This window comes from Siphateles boraxobius, unplaced genomic scaffold, assembly GCF_051911475.1.
Source record: "Siphateles boraxobius isolate OS27281-9 unplaced genomic scaffold, OSU_SipBor_1 29, whole genome shotgun sequence".
Classification (NCBI taxonomy): domain Eukaryota; kingdom Metazoa; phylum Chordata; class Actinopteri; order Cypriniformes; family Leuciscidae; genus Siphateles; species Siphateles boraxobius.
The window spans coordinates 6,781,592-6,807,553 of NW_027508908.1; the positions used below are offsets into that span (position 1 = coordinate 6,781,592).

The 25,962-nt window shown below is 37.9% G+C and overlaps 1 protein-coding gene across 2 annotated transcripts in view; it reads left to right on the top strand.

The window, feature by feature from the left end:
• Positions 1-25,962, top strand: part of grin2bb (glutamate receptor, ionotropic, N-methyl D-aspartate 2B, genome duplicate b) — a 170,602-nt gene that overhangs the window by 137,598 nt on the left and 7,042 nt on the right. For both annotated transcript variants that reach the window (XM_077246368.1, XM_077246369.1), the window contains exons 6-14: positions 13,321-13,435; positions 13,692-13,900; positions 14,847-15,018; positions 16,743-16,896; positions 17,003-17,128; positions 19,671-19,900; positions 20,912-21,072; positions 23,192-23,379; positions 25,290-25,528. In XM_077246368.1, the coding sequence (XP_077102483.1) occupies positions 13,321-13,435; positions 13,692-13,900; positions 14,847-15,018; positions 16,743-16,896; positions 17,003-17,128; positions 19,671-19,900; positions 20,912-21,072; positions 23,192-23,379; positions 25,290-25,528 (1,594 nt within the window). The remainder of the gene's footprint in view (positions 1-13,320; positions 13,436-13,691; positions 13,901-14,846; positions 15,019-16,742; positions 16,897-17,002; positions 17,129-19,670; positions 19,901-20,911; positions 21,073-23,191; positions 23,380-25,289; positions 25,529-25,962) is intronic.

Genomic DNA, 25,962 nt, shown 5'->3' on the forward strand with positions numbered 1-25,962 from the left:
TTGAAAAGGGTGAATAGTCCTAAACAGGTACACACACACACACACACACACACACACACACACAGACACACACAGACACACACACACACACACACACACACACACACACACACACACACACACACACACACACATATTTACTTAGCTATCTAAATGGGGACATTCCATAGACGTAACGGTTTTAATACTGTACAAACTGTACTACACCGAAACCTACCCATCACACAAAACCTTCTGCATTTTTACATTTAAAATAAATAAATAAATAACTTAATTTATTTTTATACCAGATTTACAAATGAGGACGTCCCTAAAGAGAGGTTTTTGGAGATTTTGTCAGGTTTTGGTCACCTATGGGTAGAAATTTGTCCCCAAATATATAGTTAATTAGGCACACACACACACACACACACACACACACACACACACACACACACACACACACACACACACACACACACACACACACACACACACACACACACACACACACACACACACACCGTGGTTAGTGTTAGATACCTTTAAAGTTTTGTGATTGAAAAAGGCATTTTTGATCTATAATGGGTGCTATTTTCATGATACCATTTTTTCCCCTGATTTAATTGGTGATTTGATGTACGCTACTGTTCAAAGGTTTGGTGTTGGTAAGATTTTTTTGTAAAATAATTTAATACTTTTATTCACCAAAGACAATAAATTTATCAAAAATGACACTAAAGACATTTATAATGTTACAAAATATTTCTATTTAAAATAAATGCTGTTCTTTTGCAACCTCTATTCATCCAAGAATCCTAAAAAAATATATCACAGTTTCCACAAAAATATTAACCAGCACTTTTTCCAACGTTAAGAATGTTTCTTGAGCACCAAATATTTATAAATAACAAGGAACTTTGAAAGGTTCATTAAAAAAAAAAAAATCAATAGAGATTGATTAAATATCAATATACAATATTAAATATTGATATTAATATTGCTGATGCAGGTCTTTAAAACAATTTAATATAACAGGCCTATTATAAATATAAATGTATAATATTTCATATTTAATAATTTTACTTTCATTTACCCTACTTAATGTGTGTACATTATATTTATGATGACAAATGTGAATTTTCAGATATAATGAATTACAAAGCATGATTAGTCAGGATTAATCATTGAAAATAATTAATTATTTGGCATTAATTAATTAATCAGTTAATTTTAAATAGATTTTTAATCTATTTACATCCCTTACAGTAACATAATGGAGTCAGAAACCTTTCCTTCGAAATGGGGTCACAAATGGCCACAGGAGATACATTTGAAACGCATGTTTCAAATTGTAATTGTAAAAGGTAATTGACAATCCTTTTCACCTGTGATTGGATCAGCCGAGACGGATCCTAATAAAGCGAGTCCTAGAGTCCTAGACACCTGTAACACCCGGAGAAAAAGAACGAGTGAGAGTGACAAATGGACAACGAAAGAGAAAAAGTGAGAGGAATGGAACGTACATTATTGTTAATGTGGGTCTGCTGTAGCTGCTCGCTGAAGTGTCTGGCACAGAGCACCTTTCACTTTTCTCTCCCCATTATGTCTCCTCTGACATTCAGCCCGCGCCCACGTGTCTGTACCGGCCGGCTGTGGTTTTCATCTTAAAAACATAAATATCCATCGTAATAGAAAAGTGAGCTTTTCAACTGAGCTCCTCTGTTCTCTTTTGCACTGTTATTTGACATTTAGTATTGAGGGGCATTGATTCCTAAGTATTAATTAGCGTTTAGGCTCGGTCACACTCTCTTTTAGCCAGTCATTTGATCTGCTGGTGAGGAGTTAATTGAATGCTCGAGGCAGAGCAGGATTAGGAAGCCAAATGGAACAACAGCGGAAGCCTCTCTCGCTCTCTCTTTACGTCTTTTAATATAACACACTTTAAATCCCAAAGAGACATGGGTGAAAAGCAACAGTAACAGATTCAAATCTACCTCTCATCCACACTTTAATATGAACAGTTGTGGCACACGCATACCGAGTTTCCTCTGTGGATTCTTCATGTGCTAGTTTCAGCAGAACAGACGACGGACTCACCTTTCCGCTGGTCTAGAGTGTCTATAGCTGTGTATACAGTACCATTGCAGATTTTTAATAACATATTGATACTTAATCAGGCCTCGAAATGTATTTTAAAAACAATAACGACATTAAAAATTAAACTCAAAGGGATAGTTCACCTCAAATGTTTGGTCATGATTTACCTACCATCATGTTGTTCCAAACATGTACGATGTAACACAAAAGAAGATTAAATATATTTTGTGTTATTGTACAGAAAACCGAATTCATGCGTGTTTGGAACAACATGAAGGTAAATAAATGATGTTACTTAAACACAAATGAGCACATTAGAATGATTTCTGAAGGATCATGTGACACAGAGGACTGGAGTAATGATGCTGAAAAATCAGCTTACCCATCACAGGAATAAATTACATTTAAAAAATATATTGCAACAGAAAACATATTGTACGAATATTTCACAATATTACTGTTTTTCTGTATCTTTGATCAAATAAATGCAGCCTTGATTATCATAAAAGGCGGTAGTGTTTTAAAAAAAAGTTATTTACAGTATTATTGAGCGTTACAGTTATTCCATATTTCCCCTTTACTTCATAAATCGCTTTTCTTCTGCGGTTACTTTCTGTTTACTTCAGTCTCACTAGTTCTTAGCCAAAGACTCTTTCCTTTCTTGCTAAACTCTTGCTAAACTGCTGTCTGTGTAAAGTGTTGCAGGGGTGGATAGCAGTGAAAAATTCAACAATCCTCTGATCGCTTGAGTCTGCCGTCCTTAAAAACACCTTTAAATACCCATTTCAATGCTCATTTTTGGAAGATGCTTTCTTAAGCTTGTATGTAAAGGAGCACTTAATTCCAGCGCATAGCTCGAACACGGACCAGTCGATAACACATTGTGTGTGCATTTAATATGCAAATTACGTACAAATGCACCATTGATCATTAAAAAAACACCACTTGAGGTTTGATTTAAATGTTAAATTAAACATTTATAATGTTTCTGGAACAATCTGTAGCCTGGAGAGCATGTTATGAAGACATATAACTGTGTTGTTGTGGAAAGCTTTGTTGGTTTTAAATGAGAGAAACAAGTAATTAAGTGTGTGAGTGCTGGGTGGGGGGGGGGGGGACACTTTTATGTTATTTGTGAATGGTGAGTTTACAACAATTACCCAGAGGACATTGTATCTGCTAGAACAAGATGGTTGCATTTGTGTAATTAGGCAGATGTGTAGCCTTTTAGAGTCGCTGAAGTGGATTTTTGAATTGTCCGATGAGAAGATAAGGACACACTTTAATGTCTTATGAATGCTGGAGAGCATAAGAATAGATAGGAAGAAAAGTACTAACCAGAGAAAATAGTTTAGTTTGGAGTCCTCTGGGAGTGCAGGTTGTTCTCGATCACCCTGCAGTGCACACTTAGGATCTCACATATGCGTGCACACGCACACACAAGAAGCTTTTGAATGACAGCCTTATGAGGTGGGCTGAATGAGAACCACCGGACCCTGTAACCCCTCGAGGACTCTAATGATCCGTTTCCACCATGATGGAGACGATTTAAATGGCATTCCAAGATTCTATATTATCATTCTGGAACACCCACCATGCTCTGCGGTGGATCTGTCAGCGGTGATGGAGGGCTTTTCAGCTGGATGGGTCATGTTCTGTGATGGTTAAGGGCCTGGAAATGCCTCAAGGGGTTCCTCTGAAGGTCAGCTGAAGGATTAGGCATGGCTGTAGAAGGTTAGATGTAATACATGTACCCTATAAAGGTTGAGAGTGGGGTTAAATGAGGGTACACACTTATCTCAGATAAACTGATCGCAAGGACATTGTGTGGGTTGTTCTTGCGAAAAATTGATTTCATTCAGATCATGCTAGAATTTTAATGATTTAATCAATTTACTGGCTTTTTTGTTCTGAAATGTATTTTAAAGACAGTTTACACATATTTGGAATATGGCCAGATATTCCAAAAAATATAATTACCTTAATTACCACTCTAAAACCCTTTAGCATTATTCCTCTTCTAATTTTCATTTTCACACTTTGTTTTTAGAAACTCAGTGTTTTATTTTTATTTATTTCCAAAAACTGTTTAACAGGTTTTCAGTTTTCAATAGACCTTTGATACATTTTTTTGTTTTGATACATTTCAGAAATGATAATCAAGTTGTGGTAATGAGGTTGAAAGTTATTCAATTACTTATGGATGCACCAGCGTCTTCTAATAGCGAAACTACGCCCGCTAGTGAGAAACGGCATGTATCTTTTAAGTTGATGAACTATTTTACTGATAAAACCTTCAGAGTAGCACTGACAACGCCTTTCTGTGCGAGTGTGTCCGTACTGTATGTGTATGCGTTTGAGTGGGAGAGAGAGCGCGAGAAAGAGATATGTGCTTTTCCATAATAACTAATATGCGTAATACTGTATTACTAATACATATTAAACTTTTTTTTTTTTTTTGGCAAAAAAATAAAATACAATTAAATAATTGGTCGTTTTTTTTCCTATTGTTTACTATATGTATTTACTTGGTCAATGTCGTTGTTGGTTTTGAATCTGTAGGCTGTAAAGACCTTTGAAATAACTGAAATCATTTGGCGAAGTGATATGGAACTGTAATGCGGTCAAGTCCTGCCTGGAACTACTTTAGCCGTGCATTTCCCTGAATATAATTGCACATCTCTGAAAACAATCGTCAACCAATCAAAATCAAGCATTCAACTGCCCCGTAGTATAAAATTTAATAAACTTTTTTTTTAACTTCCAAAACTTTATATTTACTTTAATTTACATACACACATATAACATAGTAGTAAGAGATCTTATTGTTAACCAACCAATTAACAGGTTTTTACTGTATAATTTTTTACAGTTTTTTTTACTGTTAAAATTACAGAGTATTAAAATGTATACAATTATAAATGGATCGTGTGTGTATGTTTTTTGGTTTGTGTGCATATTTTGTGTTTTCCCTCCTTGTCTCTCTGATGCTTTGACTCTTCTGAGGTGCTTAAGGCTTGTGAAGCTGCCAGGCTTTTATTCTCCACTTGACTTAATTGTAGCCCCTCCGGCTGCTGCGGCCAGTAGACCTGACGCCCAGAAAGTTTAATGAGATGGTTGTGGATGTTTTTATTATGCTTTTGGGCAATGCTGAAAGACGCTGAGAATAACTCTTCAGAAGTAGGTCAAGATATCAGTTGTACACTTTTTGCTGGTGAACCCATGCGGTTTCCCTCCGGTCTTGCACTTCTCGATCTATCCCTCCGTTTCTGCTCCGTCACACTTTGTTCCGGTCTCCATTTATTGTTTGCTTATAGAATACAAAATACAAGATGAACAGTCTGCCTTTACAAAATATTTGGCTTTTTTTAGCTTACACACAGCTCAATTCCCAAAGGTGTGTTTGTGTGCCTTGACACAAAGAGAAAGTATGTCTATGTATTAGTGTGTGTTTTAGCTCCATTATAGTGGTGGTGGTGTATCGCTGTGTTACAAGGCCCACAGGCTTCCCTGGGGAAGGGGTTTGATCATTACATGGTGTCCTGTGTAAGTAAAGGTAATTAATCTCTGGTTCACCCAGGAGCCTGTAACTTGCTTTAATTAAAAATGCATACATAAACACACAGACTTCTAGAAAAACCTATACACACTTCCACAGCCCACATCCACTTTCTTATAATGCACTGTGGGTGGCTGTGAATATGGGCGACTGAAGTATGATTCCATCAGTGTTCAGCTAATCCGAAATCCTGTTTAGGTTAACTAATGTTGTAATGTTATAATACCTCTTGCGCTATAAATCCTCAGCAGATTTTTGTCGCCCTCGTGTTGATGATGCATTAAAATAATCCAGTGCTGGTGGGCAAAGACTGTAATTACCTCCAGAAGCCTTCCTCCCTCTAGTGGTCTTCTAAAAAAAAAGAAAGAGAAGGCAAAGCCTGTTTGGGATTTTAAGGTAAATTCATGCTTCATTTGATTTTTACATGGTTTCCATGCTAAATGTGTACACCATTTACCTGACATTATCAACAAGCAACTAGTACATACTATGATATTTTTTTATGTTTATATTAAAGCTCCAGTAGGTAGCTTTTGTAAACAAATATTTGTTAAAACTGTCATTATGTCCTGAAAGTAGAATATTAGACAGATAATCTGTGAAAAAAATCAAGCTCCTCTGGCTCCTCCCTGTGGTCCTACTGCCATTTGCAGAAATACACCGCTCCCGGTCAGAAACAACCAATCAGAGCCAGGAGGAATGTCTTAGCAGTGTCAATCACGCTCATGTACGCGCTGATCACCCCTCTCTTGCACAGCGCGAGCGCGTACCGTCGTTCGTGACTCTCCTGTTCAAACTCGTTCATCCAAATGAACGAATCTTTTTTCGAGTCATTTCGTTCATTCAACGAACGAAATGACTCGAAAAAAGATTTGTTCATTTTGAACGAGTCTTTTTCGGAGTCATTTGGTTCATTCAACGAACGAATGACTCGAAAAAAGATTTGTTCATTTGGATGAACGAGTTCGAACAGGATCACGAACGTGCATCACAGAACAGAGTAAGGCGAGCATTTGTGCTTATAAAACTTAAAGTTTTTTATTTATTTTTGAAATGACCGATCGTTTCACTAGATAAGACCCTTATTCATCGTCTGGTATCGTTTAAAACCCTTTGAAGCTTCACTGAAACTGTCATTTGGTCCTCGAAACGTTTGTGTCATATTGAAGTCCATTATATGGAGAAAAAGCCTGGAATGTTTTCATCAAAAAACTTAATTTCTTTTCGACTGAAGAAAGAAAGACATGGACATCTTGGATGACATGGGGGTGAGTAAATTATCAGCAAAAGTTTTTTTTTTAAGTGAACTAATCCTTTAACGTTATCTTAGTAGCTATAACTTATAGAAAGAGTGCAACCTTATAAAGTTACATGTATTGCAAAATACATAATGATTTGAGGACCAAGTTTGTAGTCAAAGTATGGGCAGGCCATAGTCAATGTAAAGCATATTGTTGATGTTACGTCCCTATTAGTGAATGGTTTCATAACTGTTTGTAATCCGCCGTCATCGGTGGTCCTGCTTACTAGCCTGCGTGTTCACGGCAGGCTCCGCTGTGAGGGAGGAGCTGTGGAGGGAGGAGCCGTGGAGGGAGGAGCCGTGGGGGAGGTGCTGTGAGGGAGGAGCTGTGGAGGGAGGGCTGTAGCGTAGAAGAGAGCAAGGGGGTTGGACCTGTAAGTTGTCCTTGTTCAAATTTTCAGGCTAAGTCAACATTTTCTCAAAACTCCCTACTGCAGCTTTAAAGGGACAGTCCACCCCCCCCCCCCCCCCCCCCCCCATTAACATATTCATGTTTGGGGGAACTTTCCTTAATAAATATTATGTTTATTAAAACCAAGTCATATCAAAGTCTCATTAACTTTTTATATTACTAAAAGTCCCCCTGAGGTGAAAATCCAGCTTTTAATGTTGTTTATATGTCTATGTGGTGTTTTTAATCTGCTTTAAGACAAACCATGTGCAAATTCATAAGTCAACACCATTGCTGAGTATTTTCTCCTTAGAACTGCAGTGAACCAAAGACAGTCTCAAAAACGCGGTTTGACGTTGGTGTTTCTGACGTCACAAACTACCTTGTAACCAATCACGACAACGTGTGATCGTCAACGAGTGGATCTCTGAGCTGGTGTGAGTGAGTGGAGGCGGGGCTAAATGAGGCAAGAGTGTAGAGTTACATTCAAGCTATTTTAAGGCATGAAGAGAATTGTTTTCAAGGAAAAAAAACATTTAAATATGTCATTTTGGTGATCAAAGATGAGTTTTAAGGTATAAAATGATTGGCTACAGGGGGAGTTTTAAAAAAAATACACTAAAGTAAAAAGCATATTTTATGTGTCATGCATTTGTTTATAGTCCGATTATTTTCAGACCATTAGTCAGCTAATCCTCTGTAAACACAGTTGGTGTCATGAAGGTTGCCGACACGGAGATGCTCGCTAAAAATCGCCTCAGTCACAGATCATTTAAAGTCATTTCAAGTTCATTTCGATTTAGATGTGAGCAGAAGTGGGATGTCTGAGTGGGATACTTGTTTACTTTTTAATTAGTTTGTCCGTTTCCAACACTTTGACCCCCCCAGGCCAATTTGTGAACCGTTTGCAAACATGATGGGCAGGCGTTATCCCATTGCCAGAGGTTGTGCAATATGCATTCATATTTGTTCCGTCCAATCACCTTCCGCAGATCACTATATATATATAACTATTTTCCATATAACAAATTTGGCTCATATTCGGGTGTGATCTTTTTTTTCCTGCTGAATTCAAAATCAAATTTGAACCTGGGTGCACCTACATACTAAAGGGAAACTGTACCACTACCCCTGGACTTTTTATGTAAAGAATTATTAAGTTGTTAAAGCAGTTTTTTCTTTGGTCATGCCTTATCTTGCCTAGGGCACCAAGTGAGTCAGGACCGCCACTGGTGCCCCATCAAAAACAATAGGTGCAAGACACCCGTGGGCTCAGGGGAGCTAAAGAGACACTGCCTCCTTCTGTGATTGTCTTTGTTGGACAGCGTTACTTTGTCAAAATGAGTGGTTTGAACAATATTATACTGTTGATCATTTTCATGTGATTTTTTTTTTAAAGGAACCTTACTTATTTCATTATTATTTCTATAATATTATATTATTCATTAGACATGTCAAATTAAAATTAGAATTCCAAATAGTCGTCAAATTTAAAATGCAATAATGGTGTATGCGCAGTTTAGGTGTGTGTCAGGCAGTTTTGTGACAGTGGCGCACAAGATGTGCTGATAAGACTTGTTGTTGAATTTTAATGTTTTTCTTAGCCTGTCCAGTTGAACCCAATAGATGCAGCACTGGTCATTTAAAACATTGCAGAAATAAAGAAAAAGATAAAGATATAGTTCTAAAAATCATTCTCAATATTAAAGAATAGCAGAGTTCACACCACAGCTATATTGAAAATATCGTTGGAATAATTTTCAGAACGATTTTATTCAGCTAATGAACGATAAAAACATTGACAGCCAATAAGAATCCACACTGCTGTAACAAGCTGGAGCATTTAAAGTGACAGACAAGCACGAGTTTAGAATAAACTGAACGATAACGTCCACTGGTGTGGATGCTAATGTAGTTATCTTTATAGTTACCGTTCTTGGTGTGAACGGGCCTTTAGTCTATAGTCTCAAATATACTTTATAATTAAACTATCATAACAGTGTATTTTTAATGAACTCATCTGTCGTCATGATGCCGGTGAATCGCTGATGCTTCCTGAACTGGTCTTTTCTCACCGCTGTCATTGTTGAGGGGAAAATTTTTATTATTGAGAGGAAAGCGCACAGCATATTTACATATTCATCTAAACGTAGCTCTAAGCAATGTCGGGATGCTCGTTAACCGTATATCACTGCAAAGGTGTTTATTTACAATTTATTTTTACTTCTAAACAAAGAACGAAGAAGAACGAAGTTTATAGAGCTGCAGTTCACTTTTATTTGAATTAAATAAATGTTTTACCTTTAGTTAACAATAACAACCCTTGCTCCTCTGAGAAAATGCCCCTGCTCCTAACAAGACGTTAATGAAATAATTGCATACAGTCCTCACACTCCCTCAAGTTTACGATGGTTGTTAAAACTGTACCCTGTTGACCTGAGAGGCGATTTCACAGTATCACGAAAAAGTGTCAAGCCAGGAGATGTTATGTCAGGGCCAAATTTAAACATGAGAGGAAACCTTTGAATCTAAGATCAAGTCATTCATAGACCCTTGAATGATTGTGGTTTTAAATGTATGGGTACGGTAAATCTGCAGATGAGTTTTCTAATGGCAGATCAATGCTAGAACTGAAAAATTTCGTATACGGTAAATCTGGTTGTCTGTCTTGTCGATATTGATCTGTTTGTATTTATAGCGACAGATAAATGGGTCTGTGCTGCATCATGCGTCTCGCTGTAAGTACAAAAGACGCTACCTCTCTCTCCATGTCTCTTCCTCTCATTCTCCCTCACTCTCTCAGGCGAGATTACTGTTCCCATGGCAACACAGCAGATTGCTTGGAGATTGCTATGGTTGTGGGCACCATGGTAACACATTTTATATGCTGGTGGGTCTCTCTCTCTCTCTCTCTCTCTCTCTCTCTCCCTGTCTCTCTCTCTTTCACACACATCCTCTCACTTTCATTCTATCTAGTTTGGGGTTGTACATACTTTCTGTCAGGAATCAAAACTTTCCGCCCTAACACACCCATTCGGGAACTGATGGTGCGTGTCTGTGTGATTGTAGGTTAAACGGATCAGATGTACACTTAACTATTGCAGTTAAAATGTCTAAAACACATTTTAAGTCTTGTTTTAACAAATATCCATTGACGACCACTATGTTTTCTGACTAAATCCATTTTTGCAAACAAAACATTCACCAAAACTAAACATAGTCTAAATCAAATCTAAATCTAAACAAATATTTGATTAAAAGTCTGATTTGGACTCAACATTTCCATTTTCCTGCGCCTCCCCAGGACCCATAGTTGCTACTTTACTTCCAAAGCCTCCTGTGAGCCTCAGATGAGCAACTACCATTGAGATGAATGGCAATGCTAACGGTTAGCTTTGTCCAGATGTTATAGACCTCCTCACAAGAGCCCATTTTTTGTGTTGTTAGCTTACTACAACATTGCTTCACAATCTTACTCCATTGTATTGTACATGCATGAGACATGTCACACTACTTGTTTGGTCATTCTTCTCGCTAGCCTCTCTCTATTTGTATATTTCTCTTTCTTGTTCTCTTGTTTAGAGCAGATATTTATTTCCTGTGTGGTGAGTCGTTTTCATGAGGCCGATTGTTGTCATGGCGACGACAGCCCACAGATGGAGGCAAGAGAGCGAGGAGTGCAGCAGAGAGTTTTCTCTGGCTCTGACACAAAACTTGTTGACACACATACATGATACTCATGTTATGATGATAATCTGTGCGCATATCGCTGCTCAAGGGCACAAACACACAAACACACGCACCTGACTACGGACTGATTTACTGTCACTGTCTAAATTGGGTCAGTTCTTCTACGTCATAAATTTTACACCCTGATGGCGGAAAAGGGAAACGACTTACAACTTGCCCATGTGATTCATTTTCATGATGTTTTACTGCTGATGTCTTTTATTAGTGTGGGGATTTTAGTGTTGTGTGTTTGACACAGTAGGGTGAATTGATGGAAAAGGGAAAATAAATGGAAAAGGCACAGTTTCTTATTTCTCTGTAGGGCTAGTTTTCAAACATAATATTTCTCTGTAGGTTTATTTTTATGAAAGTCAGTTTATGTATAGGCACATAACTTAGAGTTATCAAACATTTCCACTGTTATTGCCAAGGAAAAACAGATTCAGTTCATGTAACATTTGATTATGAAACATTTCATGAAATAGCATAAAAGGTAATGTAAAAATATAAAATGATAGATTATATAATTAATCAAAATAACTATGTGTACAGATATACCAAACATTCTGCTTGAGAAAAGAGACATTTGTTTAGTAGTATGCTGAAAATAATTTGGTGTAGGATTTAAAATTTTTATTGGAAATGTTTAGAAAATTTCACAAAGAATCAGCAAATAACACATTTAAATAAATATGTAAAGATTAAAAGTATTTAGACCTAAATAGTAATTTCCTGTAAATGTACTCCCGTCATCTTTGTTTTATTTTCATCTTCGAAAGAAGTTAGTGTAGCTGGAAAAGTTAACTTGCCATGTTTTCCCCTATGAATATTGTATAATGTTACTGATGGGTTTTGATTTCATTAGTTGAATATTCTTTTTTATTATTGTGCATGTGTTTATATTTATTTATTATAAACCTTCATTTCTTTTTCTTCTTATTATGAACTCCTATATCACGTAAGTGGCAAAAGCTGAAACTGTGGCCGAGAATATTAAGTCGTCAAGTGCTAAGTTGGATCTCAAGGACAGCAAGAAGAACAACACATTATAAGAATGCTAAAACATTGTTTATGCAGTAAAGATGTCGAAGTGCTAGATGAGGTCAGTAAAGACGAGTCACTAGACTCAGTTCATTAAGCACTGCCCAAATGTGTCTGTGGAGTAGGTTAGTGACACGAAAGAGGTTAATTACTACTCGGACGAAGCATTCTGTATGAACTTGTAGATGTTATTTGGCTAATTCTGGTGGGCCAGTGAGGAAGAATCAAATTTACACTGTGATTAGATGGCATTGCAGGTGCAGGTGCTAATGTAGATAAAACAATATTAAAGGACCAAATACTGAGCCATGTGGGACTCCAAGGTTGAAGGGCAGAAACTGAGGCTTTCTTGCTAACTTAGTATGATCTGTTATTAAAGTAGTTAATAAATTAGCTAACTCTGTCAGCACTGAAATAAACAGTTTGTGGTTGACCATGGCAAAGACTATAGGCAGATCTGTGCAGTGTCAAGACACTATGGGTGGTAAGGTTGCGTGACAAGATTTAATTCCTAAGTGATAGGGGTCAAGCATGCTGTTTTTGGAAAAAAAGGTTGACATTTGGGTGAAATTGTTCACCATGCAATATTTGCTGTCTCATACACAGTTTGGCTTCCAATTTGTGTGTACTGGATACTATTTTAAGATGGCAAAGAATGGCATTATAAACTGGTTTAAATGTGCTACTTCCAAAACAATAGCTACTATTAATGCATTCTTGGATGGCTTACTTGAAGGCTAAGTTAACAGGTATTAGAAAAAATCTGGCATGTAATATTACTCACTTCTAATAAATGGTTTCCCTTGGATTATTAACTTACTATTATATTGGGTTCATGACTTTTGTATTTTGTTATGATGAAAGCCATAACAGTTCCTCAAGATTCTCCAACTGAGTGGATTTAAAGTCATAATAATGGTTTTGTGACCAGGAGACTGCCAGATTCATATTTTCCATTGTGAATATTATTTGCTATAGCCTCTAGCAACAAACCTGCTTTCCTGCATTATAAATGTGTGTGGACGTACAGGTATTTGTATACATGGTATACAGAAACCCATACACTATAGGTAAACTGGAAAGATGCTGACATTGAGGGATCCTGTAGATTCCTTTGACTTTTTCTGAAAATGTTTTTGCTGAAGAAGAAAGGAAGGTGCATTTGTGTTAATAACCATCAAATGTGCTTGTTCTGATATTTTCCCTTTGTTTTCTCTTCAGGTATCTCATGAATGTGACATTTGAAGGGCGCAACCTCTCCTTTAGTGAGGACGGTTTTCAGATGCACCCAAAGTTGGTTATTATTCTGTTAGATAAGGAGAGGCAGTATGACAGGGTGGGTATCTCTCCTCATTTCTCCTTTTTTCTCTCTTGATTTCTCTTAACTCATGACTGCACAGTTTCCTGATGTAATTATCAACCTCCATTTACTCTTTATCTCTCTTAATCTCAATTCAAGATTTCTGCCCTCCTCAAATTTAGCCTGCACTAATCCAATCTCAGCCACTTCAACCTCTGCACCCTCTCATTATGTCACTTGTTCTGCTTCTCCCTGCTTTAGCTCTCATCTTGCCCTCTTTGTACTTTCACAGGTCGGTAAATGGGAGAACGGGTCTCTGGCAATGAAGTACCATGTGTGGCCTCGGTTCGAGCTGTACTCGGATGCTGGGGAGCGAGAGGATGACCACCTGTCCATTGTTACACTGGAGGAGGCTCCATTTGTTATTGTGGAGGATGTCGACCCCCTCAGTGGCACCTGCATGAGGAATACTGTGCCGTGCAGAAAACAGCTCAAACTCCAGTGAGAATCGCATAGGAACAGTACAGATATTCAGGAAATGTGCTGCAGATTCGGTTCAAAGTTCAGATTCGTCTCAGATTTCACAGTAGACATTTGAAAACTTTGATTAAATCGCATTTGAATATTGTTTGGTGCAAAAATATGGGAATACAATGGAAATATGAGAGTCAAAATGTAATTTAAACCTGGAAGTAAACAGAAGGCTTTAGGATTTAAAAAAAATCCAAATACCAAGAGATAAAATACTAAGAATGTTTCACCGCACTGTGTGTCTGTAAAGATGATTTTAACCGTGTCAAGGTGGATAAAGCTTCATAATGTAGGGAAAATATCTTTAAACTAATATTAGTCTTTGTATGAGATCAATATGAGATCAGTCATTAATCTTGCCTGTCAAAATGCAGATAGTCTCATAAGAGTACTAAGATACTTCATTCAGTTTTCAAATTTAAAGTGCTGTCACTGTCAGGACTTGAGTATATAATATAGTAAGAACGTGTGGTGTTTATGGCATTGTACAGTCACTTTGAAACACTGATTTATTCAAGAATTGAAAAATGGTATCTCGTGTATTTTTATTATAGATTATAAAATATGTGTTTAATTACTGATAAATGTATTTAGCATTCTTATAATAAATTCCTGCTAAAACCCATTTATTGTGAGAAATGATCCAAGATTAATGTGGATTTTGACAAATTTAAGTCGCCTTGTAGTATTGTAGTCAATGTAATAGTAAGTGCAGTGGTTATTAATCATTTTAAAGTGTTGTTGACTCATTGATTGATTTCTTCAGATGCGGATTTATTATAATGTGGTATTTTCATCAAGGAATTTATAGACAGCTGAAGCAAAATTTGTTGATTGTCTTCACTATGTAGAAGAATTACTTCCTGCGCCAATATTAATCTTCTCACCTTTTTCTTCCTGTTTGTCCTATCCCTAGAAATCAGACAGGAGATTCAGGGATCTACATTAAACGCTGTTGCAAGGGCTTCTGTATAGACATCCTCAAAAAGATCGCAAAGTCTGTAAAATTCACCTACGATCTCTACCTGGTGACCAATGGGAAGCATGGCAAAAAGATCAACGGCACATGGAATGGCATGGTTGGAGAGGTAATTTTCAAAATGCTTTTAGTTAGAAAACTACTGGTTTATCAAACAGCTAGAGTTGTATATCATCCAAGAGCTTGCTGGATCATTTTTCTACCTATTCTACCAGACTGCATATGATAGATGAGAGGAGATCGAATACTACTGGATATCGAAACTGTTGCTTCGGTTTTGTCATACTGTCTGTATGCTTATTGCAAAATTAAAAATATTTTGCTCCAAACAGTTTGAGAAATGTTGTTAACTAAATTTTGTGATTAAAAAGGGGGAAACTGGATCAGGACAAACTCAAACTCACATTGCTTGAATGGGCGCTATGGCCCCAGTGTTATTTTAGGATTGTTGGTATACTAGTATAGTTTTTGTTAATAATTTATTTTTATATTTTCTGTTTTCACTTTAATTTTAGTTAAAATTGTAGTCATTTTGTTGTGTGTTTCTGTCATTTTTAGTTGTTTATTTTAATGTCTATCGTTTTTGTTATTTTAGTAATTTAGTATTTTTGTTTGTTTACTTTATATTAAGTGAAAATGACTTTTCATGGTTTAAGTTAAAGATAATGTGCAATAACCACTAGGACATGGCTCTGGAGCATCTATGGATTTCTGATGATGTATTATTTTCAGAAGAAATGAACAGTATCTCTCATGCCAAGAACAGATGAAAGAGAGAGAAAATGTGAGCAAGTGAGTTTGCACAAGCCCAAGGGAAAATACAGCTGGTGCATTAATTCAGATGAGAAATAATATGAGTTACCAGATCATATGTAAATCCACAGTTGGAATAAATGTTATGCAGTTCCCTTTCGGTCCTAGTCATATGAATACTCTCAGAACTGCACCACATTCGGAGTCGCAGACTTTTAGTAGCTTGCTTTATGTTTACTTAATGTCTTTACAAGATCTGATGCTCCAAGATATGTTCATGTTCAGAGATAGATGCTATAACGCAACTCAAACAAATATGCAAAATATAGTCTCATATTTTGAAAAGACAAAGAAAATAGGATATGGAATAGCACTACTCAACATGCAGCCCAAAGGGCATTTTTGCGCCCGCATGTTTTATGAGATTCTGCTATATACCATGGTTAACCCACAGTGCAATTAAAAAAATCTGATACCAAGCGGAAATCTATAGCCCACTCTGCAAACCGTGCCACAGACGAGCGCTTTACAGTACAGCCTCATTGATTATAATAGAAGCCATTTGGATTTTATGTGGCTGTGTAAGTGTGTAATACTCAGTAGCCTCATTAATATAACAGAGACACCATAAAAATTAGGAGTGTGGCCCTGGAGGGTAAAGGGATCCGGCTTTGTGGCCCCTTGAGTAGTCCTGATGTAGACAGAGCTTTTCTGTAGCGTACAATCACCTTATTAACTCTGTTTTGTCCCATTTTCCTAAATCACCAGAGGCATCTTATATGCAACTCTATATATACCTGGACAAGTGATGGGTTTTGGGGAAGTGGTGATTAGGGAAGGTTGAAAAGAAAGAGAAACGGCTATTAAAAGCTACTGCGAACCAGTGTAGGAAGTAACCTGATTTCTGCTTTCCTTGGTCTCGCAGTCGTTTTCTTCTTCTTCATGGTTTTCTCATTCACTAGTTCCCATTTTAACTTTCTTTAACTTTTTTCTTTTCACACTGTTACTTTCCCCCCCTCTGTTGTGGCATGCCTAGACTAGTACAAGATGGGCATAACTGTCCCGTTTCTTCACGTCTAGGTGGTTCTTAAGAATGCCCACATGGCAGTGGGGTCCCTAACCATAAATGAAGAGAGGTCAGAGGTCATTGACTTCTCTGTGCCCTTCATAGAGACAGGGATTAGTGTCATGGTCTCTCGTAGCAATGGCACAGTGTCTCCTTCTGCCTTTTTAGGTAAGTACTAAATACACACTGTAAGTTGATTCAAGATAAAATTCCACATTCAAGTGCACTCTTCATTAATAATTTGTCGTCTCTTCTTTCTTTTTTTTGCTCTCAGAGCCCTTCAGCGCTGATGTCTGGGTAATGATGTTCGTTATGCTGTTGATAGTTTCAGCCGTGGCTGTCTTCGTCTTTGAGTACTTCAGTCCTGTTGGCTATAATCGCTGCTTGGCAGATGGACGAGGTGTGCATGCAAATATAAATCTTTCACCCTTATACCTAACACCCATATAACATTTGGTATACAGTATCTCACAAAAGTGAGTACACCCCTCACATTTCAGCAAACATTTTAGTATATCTTCTCAAGGGACAATACTATAGAAATGAAACTTGGATATATTTTAGAGTAGTCATTGTGCTGCTTGTATAGCAGTATATATTTACTGTCCTCTGAAAATAACTCAACATACAGCCATTATTGTCAAAATAGCTGGCAACAAAAGTGAGTACAGCCTAAATGAACATGTGAAAACTGTGTCCAAAGTGTCATTATTTTGTGTGAGAACCATTGTTATCTAGCATTGCCTTAATCCTCCTGGCCATGGAGTTCACCAGAGCTGCACAGGTTGTTGCTGGGATCCTCTTCCACTCCTCCATAATGACATCATGGAGCTGCTGGATGTTAGACACATGGCACCTCTCCACCTTCCGCTTGAGGACGCCCAACAGGTGCTCAATAGGGTTCAGGTCATACTTGGCCACTCCATCACCTTCACCTTCAGCTTCCTCAGCAAGGCAGCTGTCATCTTGGCCGTGTGTTTGGGGTCGTTATCATGCTGTTCGGCCCAGTTTCTGAAGGGAGGGCATCATGTTCTGCTTCAGAATGTCGCAGTACATGTTGGAATCCATGTTTCCCTCAATGAAGCGCAGCTCCCCAGTACCAGCAGCACTCATGCAGCCCCAGACCATGAAGCTACCACCACCATGCTTGACTGTAGGCAAGACACAATTCTCTTGGTACTCCTCACCAGGGCATCGCCACACATTCTGGACACCATCTGAGCCAAACAAGTTTATCTTAGTCTCATCAGACCACAGGACATGGTTCCAGTAAGTCATTCTCTTGGACTGGTTGCTTTCAGTAAACTGTTTGCAGGCTTTCTTGTGAGCCAGCTTCAGAAGAGGCTTCCCTCTGGGACGATGGCCATGCAAACCGACTTTTTGCAGTGTGAGGTGTACGGTCTGAGCATTGACAAGCTGACCTTCCGCTTCTGCAACCTCTGAAGCAATGCTGGCAGAACTCATGCGTCTGTTTTTTAAAGCCAGCTTCTGCACCTGATGCACAGCACGAGGACTCAACTTCTTTGATTGACCCTTGCGAGACCTGTTACGAGTGGAACCCATCTTGGAAAACCTCTGTATGACCCTGACCTGTACTGTAACTCAGTTTCAGGGTGTTACCAATCTTCTTATAGCCTAGTTTAACTTTGAGGAGAGCAACAATTCTAATTCTCAAATCCTTAGAGAGTTCTTTGCCACGAGGTGCCATGTTGAACATCCAGTGGTCAGTGTCTGAAAGCCTATTTGTTCAGCACTGAGGTTTCCTAAGTGCGTTCGAACTCTCCATCACGTGAACTGCGCCTGGACAGAAAATGCGGCGCGCGGCTCAGTTGTTCGCGCTCAGTTATGATGAGAGGAGATTCAGAGACCTCTTTCTTTACTTTTGTGTGCGTTTTATGAAAAGCAAGTAAGTTCTTACTATTGTTGTATGTTTATACTGCGTTGTAAGGAATATTGTGAAATAATGTATGTTCATGTGAACTAGTTTTATCTGTTGAACTGCGTGTCTAATTAATGTAGTCATGCGTGCGGTAATATGCGACATGTTTTCTGTGTGAAATAATTAGCCCTCTATATGTCGATGTAGACCTTATTTGTGTTAGTTATTTAGAAATTTGCTTCCACGCTCGAGTGCAGTGTATTTACTGTTTATTTTGTGCTACCTGCATCGAGTGTTATAGTGATATAGTGTCATTCTGCATAGCCACTTAAAGGTGCAGCTGTACAGATATTAAAAGGCATATAGTGACATATTCTGTTGCACTGGATTAATGTCAATTATTATTTTCTGTACTGTACTGTTGTGAATGATGACAATGAGCATAGTATAGTATTCCTTTATATGTTTATTAATCAGTTATTATCATTGTATTATTTCTTTTCTTTCTCTCTGTTTAGACCACATACACTCAATTATACAAAGTTGTATATTGGCATCCTGATCTTGGAAATAAAGATGATAAAGGATTCTCTGGCCGGAATCTTTCTATAGTGTTCCCATCCTATAAGAACCACTAGTCCATACTTTACAGTCAGTATGAGAGAATTGTACTCAAAGCTCAAATTTGAACTGCTCTAATACAAGATAGAACAATTTGTATGATCCTGTCAAGCAGACAAAAACATGAACATGATGGATAGGACATGTGGCTTTGCATGGTTAAATGATGTACAACTATTATCACTTTGGGTGTACTCACTTTTGTGTCCAGCTATTTTGACAATAATGGATGTAGTTGAGGTATGTATTTCCTGAATTCATGCTCGGCAATGTATTGTTTTTCTCAATATATTGATTCTTTTGATTGAAATCAAAACTTAATAGTTAATTCAAGTCTATTTATTACCATTTTTTTATGCCCTTTTACTCCTCTCTGATTCCTATTAAATGATAACGTAATAACTCCCTATATCAATTTCTTCACCTCTTTACACACAATCAGAGCCTGGCGGTCCCTCCTTCACCATTGGAAAAGCTATTTGGCTACTTTGGGGTTTGGTCTTCAATAACTCTGTGCCCGTGCAGAACCCCAAAGGCACTACTAGCAAGATCATGGTATCGGTCTGGGCTTTCTTCGCTGTGATTTTCTTGGCCAGCTACACTGCCAACCTGGCCGCGTTTATGATTCAAGAAGAATATGTGGACCAGGTGACTGGCCTGAGTGATAAAAAGGTAAAGGTGTTTATTGGTCAAATTCAGCATCATGTGCAAAAGTGAACCATGGGCATCTGAAAGCTGTTATTAAATAGTTCTCGTTGATCTCATTTATCCTTCTGTCAAAAAAATTAGATCTAAGGACATAATGAGCTGGAGGTTTTTTTCTCCGACGACTGCCTTGAACTGAACGTGATTTGACTTGATACACCAGACTCTACTTCATCCTTGGTGTTAAACAGCTAAGGTCAATTTGCCAAGACTAGCCAATAAATGATGCAATATTTAAGGTGCTCTTTGTAATTTGTTATAATATGTTCTTTTGAGACAGCTGTAGGGCATTTGTGGGTTTTCTGTGGCTCTGGCGCTTTAAAAACATTGCTTTGTTCATCTGACATGATCAATTAATGGTTTAACCAGTGACACAGGTTTGGGATGGGAGTATCTGTTGCTGAAGGTGAAACATGTTTGGAAATTTGAATTATTTTTTTTATTTTTTGCCTATGTTTTTAATTAACTGTAAATAAGTGAATCCATGCATGCTAATTCTGCACGGTTTTGCATATGAAACACTCATACTACTGTTTATGATCCTCAAATGACTGATGTCATATGTGGGCAACCACATGCTGACTGGTTTAGTGATAATTTGTTTTTGTTTTTCTGTCGTCTTTGCGTGGAAAAAAGTGGGCTAATGTGAATTAGCCAGCCGCTATGAAACAGAAAACAAGATTTGACTCTCAGAGGGTGCTGTAGCCCGTTTAATAATTGATGTGGTGAGATTTTGTTTTTTACTCTAAGTCATGCTTTACTTTTTATGTCTGGCAAAGCTTTTAAGTGTCTAGAGAACATAGTCCATGTGTTTACACAGGAAATAGTTCTATTATGAATGGTGGAGAAAAGAGATCTGTTGTATCTTTAAGGTTTTTTGAAATGACACCTCTCCTCACACTTTGTCCCTTGAGTGTTCATTGACAATGTGGACACTGCTGAGTTATGTATATATATATATTTCTCTCTCTTATCAAGTTTCAACATCCGAATGACTTTTCCCCTCCGTTCCGGTTCGGTACTGTGCCCAATGGCAGCACAGAGAGAAACATAAGGAATAACTACAAGGAGATGCACAGCTATATGACCAGCTTCCACCAGAAAAATGTAAACGAGGCGCTCCACAGCCTGAAGACGGGGTAAGAACGAAAATTGAGAAAAATTATGAGAGAGAGAGATTATGATATTTGCATGAAAAGAATATAAAGAGGGAAAAAGAGGGGAAGACAGGGAGATTAACTCTTTCCCCGCCAGCGTTTTTGAAAAAATTTGCCAGCCACCACCAGCATTTTTGATCATTTTCGCAAAAGTTTCATGGCCCCCAGAATGTTTTGTTGTATGAATATCTGAATATATCAAAAGAAAGAAAAGACCCTCAGCTTTAAAAAAAAAAAAGAATAAATATTTTTTTCTTTTAAAAAAATAAAAGAAGCTTTTATTCTAGCTCATGCATTCCTTTTTTATCAACACTTGAATGTGGGTAAGTTTCATTAAAAAAGCAACATTTTTAGCTAAAAGCTGAGAAATTCAAAAAATGTCTTGATCAGATATTTCATTCAGTAACACACGGCAGTTTTGATTCCTGTGCTGTTTAATGTTGATAATCACGTTATTTACATATGCATATGCCTACATATGATCATAGACAGGAAAATAAATGGACACAGCGACCCCATTGATTTCAACGGAGAAGACTGAAGCCCGATTATTGCACTTCCTGTCTGATGGTTGAGCGACTGCGCAGACTCAAACTGAGCGTGACGGCAGTCTGACAGTTGTAAATCTTCTAGTAGCTGTGCCAAGACAAATCTGAATCACCTAATTCCTCAAAAACGTTGTTGAAATATTTTGTCCCGTTGTTTTTATGGACTCTCTATCTATGGGCTTCTCCCTTGACATTATGCCTCTATTTCCCCCCGATTGCCTCATAGACAGTAAAAGATTGCCTGCGTGCTTCTCCTCCTGTCTATACGGTAATCTCTCTATTGTGTGACATAAAGTTGCGTGATTATGACGCAATCGTTAGCCTATTTTTAACAAAAACGGCTTCTACGGGGCCATAACGTAAGATACAAACTAATGGAGCCTTTTATACATTGCCATGTTTCTTTAGAAATAAACAATGGACAAATGAAGTCGTTGGACGCCTCAGATGTAAAGTTATTCGCTGTCAAAGTGACGCCAAAATGAATGGGAGTCAATGCAATGCTAACAGCAGGTGATGGTCTGCTACAATGGCGGCTCCCGCGAGGCTTCAGTTTTCGGCTGATGGATTACCCCCTTGCATATGATATTGCTTGTTTTTGCGTCTTCTTCCCCTGTGTTTTGATCAGGAGATTCAGTATTCTTTCAGAAGATGCCAAATAGCGCCCCCTATGGTGTATAGCATTGAAAACACTGAAAGCTGAAATTTCCGTCAATGGCGGGGAAGCGTTGTCTCACAAATGATGGAAATTTCAGCCAATGGCGGAGAATTAGTTAAAAGATTGTAGGACAGCAGTAAGTACAGTGTGTGTGTGAGTGGGTGGATGAACTCTGGACTGATAGCATCAAAATGAGGCATCCTGGAGGGACTTTGTTTGGAGATGTAGATTGGTAGAAGAATATTTCAACATGAAACTGGTTTCTGAAATCCCTTATTTTATCAGTACTAACTGTGGACATTTTAAAGAGGCACTCAGTAATTTTAGTTTATATTGTGCTGGCAGATATGACCATCTTGGACTAATAATAACAGTTAACAGGATAAAGTATATAGTTTTAGCCGGTCATGTGACTTCAACTTGGCACAACGCGCTTTTTGTAAAGGTACATAGAAAGTGTTCATTAGTAGCTTTCATACCATGTGAGCATACATCATTTTAAACATTTAAAAACTATGTGTAAAACTTTTTGTGTAAAACTAATGGGACCTTATCGTAAAGTGTTACCATTTTGTTTAGAACTACAGGCATATCCTGCAGTAAGTCAAGTACTTTTTTTTTTTTTTTTTTTTTACAAATACTTTGTAGCTGCTTATTTGTTGCTGACCAGGAAAAAAACTGGAAAGTAACTCAGATGTGTTTAACACAGGGTTATTATCGTTAATAAAAACGATATAGATATATAAATGACTAAAAATGTAATTAAATTAAAATTAAAACAGAAAAAAATCTAATTAAAAACTATAATATTGTATCAATAATACTGAAAATAACAAGATTTGACAAGCAATTATTGACATTCTAACATATTACTCTTCTCTCTTTTGCTCTGTAGTAAATTGGATGCATTTATCTATGATGCAGCGGTCTTGAACTACATGGCCGGACGCGATGAGGGCTGTAAACTGGTGACCATTGGCAGTGGTTATATCTTTGCCACAACAGGGTATGGCATTGCCATTCAGAAAGACTCAGGCTGGAAGAGGGCAGTGGACCTCGCCATTCTGATGCTTTTTGGAGATGGTAAATGATGTCTTCTTTTTTTCTGCCAATTTGTCATTGCACTGGATGATTGTGATAAATAAGTCAGTCTTAATCTCAGGGTTCCTACACAGTATGGAATATTATGGAATTTGATTTGAGTAATTTCCAGGTCTGGAAAAGAGTGGAAATTTTGAAATTGAAAATGTGTAGGAACCCTGTAATCTGCACAAATAATTTTAAGATTAAAGAAAATTGTTCAGGGGGAACTCACCTAGAATGAATCTGAATTGTCTTGAGTTGTTTTATCATCTGATTCACTAAAAAATTATGCAAATCTGGCAACCCCACAAACACCCCCCAAAATTCTACAAAGCACAATTGGCACGATGGGAAGTATATAACAGATAGCAAACAGTGCCTGGTTAATATGGATTGTGGGTGGTTAGTGAATAAGACAGATTTTTGCACTGAAATACTGTTCACAAAAGTGGCGCGAATGTGTAGACAATTCACAGCTTGAGATGTTTACTTCATTCACTTCTTCTTTAAATGGTTCTCAATGTGCCCTCAAGGCAAACAGTTTTGAAGAATACCTGGCAGCAGATGACAAGTGCCTACACTGTCTGTTAGTATGCCAACAAGTATGCCACACAAAATGGTATTAGATGTGTGAAAATATGGCAGCCTGTTTCTCAGAGCCTCCTTTGTGTGAGATTCACATTCTGTTAAAGCATAATAAAGTTAATATTGAATTACTGTACTTACGAAATTATAAATAGTGTACTAATGTAGTGTACTAAGTAAATGTAATAGTTGTACTGTAACAGCAATAGATCTCCGCCTTTCTAATTCATTTTGATTTGAGAGCTTTCCTTTAGAACCCACTGTCCAATGGCCCAAATCCAGAGGCCATTTCTGGAAATCATCCTCTCTTACCCAAACAGCATCTGAGATGACAGGCTGTTTGGAACACATTCAAAGACACATGCACAACATGCCCTATGCACCCCATACATGCATAAACATTCAGGATATATTGTAAAGAGAGCTTATAGATATATGGGCACAGACATACAAAATGAGATTGGCATCTAGATACATTTATATAATATATATCCCTTACTTAATGATTCCACATGCATACATGGGTATGTCACACAAGTGCGACGCATTAGAATAGATTAGTGGCACAGTGAGCATTCATATCCATAGTGACAAGCAGGCAGTGCACAGTAGTTCAGCACACTGACAGCGGTATGGCATGTAAAGGTACGTTTGGGTGTGTCACATGTTGTTATATAAGCCAGCATATGATCCAGGAGCAGGAATAGAGTCCTATTTGCAAGTGTCAAGGGGGTCCTTGTGTTAACTCAAAAGTACACTGGGAAAGCATCAAATGTGTGGCATAAACATGTAGGTACACATGAATGCACCGGCACAGCATGCAAACACCCGCGCGCACATTTGCCCTCACATAGGTATTTGACGGATTTGAAGGCTTAAGTCACCAAGTAAAGTAATAGAAAAGCAGCCACTGAATGGATGGAATCTTTTGCATGTGTGTTTTTTGAGTATATTTGTGTAGGCTATATCTGAACTTATTAGAGCTGGGACCCAAATCTCTCATAAGCAATCATTAATGAGAAGAAGAGAGCTTCAGTGCGTACGAGTTTGGATTAATCCGTCATGACAAATGTTACACTTCGCAGGGGCCGTAATTTGTTTACAGTGCACAGTTTTGTGGGAGCTCTAAATAAATGCACTGCTGAAATCGTCACGGATAGACAAAGTGAACAGACACGTCTGCTAACAGCTCAAGAGCTCTCAAGTCCCACAAACACACAGCGGGAGAGGCAGAAAGTAAAAATTCAACAATTCATAAACAGTCACTCTCTTTTTCTAACACCAAAATATTGAAATTAACAATATTTTTCATATTTTTTTTGTAGGTGAGATGGAGGAACTTGAGGCCCTGTGGCTGACTGGCATCTGCCACAATGAGAAAAATGAGGTGATGAGCAGTCAGCTGGATGTAGACAACATGGCAGGTGTGTTCTATATGCTGGGAGCTGCAATGGCCCTGTCCCTTATCACATTCATCGCAGAGCACCTCTTCTACTGGCAACTGCGATTCTGCTTCATGGGTGTGTGCTCGGGCAAGCCCGGCGCCACCTTCTCCATCAGCAGGGTGAGTAGCAGGAATACTTCTGAACTTTTGATCTGCAGGCAAACAACCACAAGGGTTGACCCAACTATTATTCTGGACCCAATAGCCTATTGAGTTCAATTAGTTCTTGAAGCTTTAGAGACTAGGAGCACATATAAGAGAGATTTTACACTGCTAATCATTTTCTTAATTGGTGTCTTTGTCCTGTTGCCCAGTAAAAATATCTTTCCTATCCTTTAAGTTGCAAAGAAATGGAGGGGGTTTGCAGGACTTCTATGCATCTTGGTTGTTTATTGGATTTTGAGATGTGGCCGTTACATTCAAAAGTGGAGGCAGATGAATGCATGCATGCAAGGGGTGAAGAAGGTGCCTTCACACCATGTTGAAATTACCGTAATTTAAGGTTTCAACTTGTAAAAAACATTCACATCCTTTTAGACCTCGTAATTACAGCT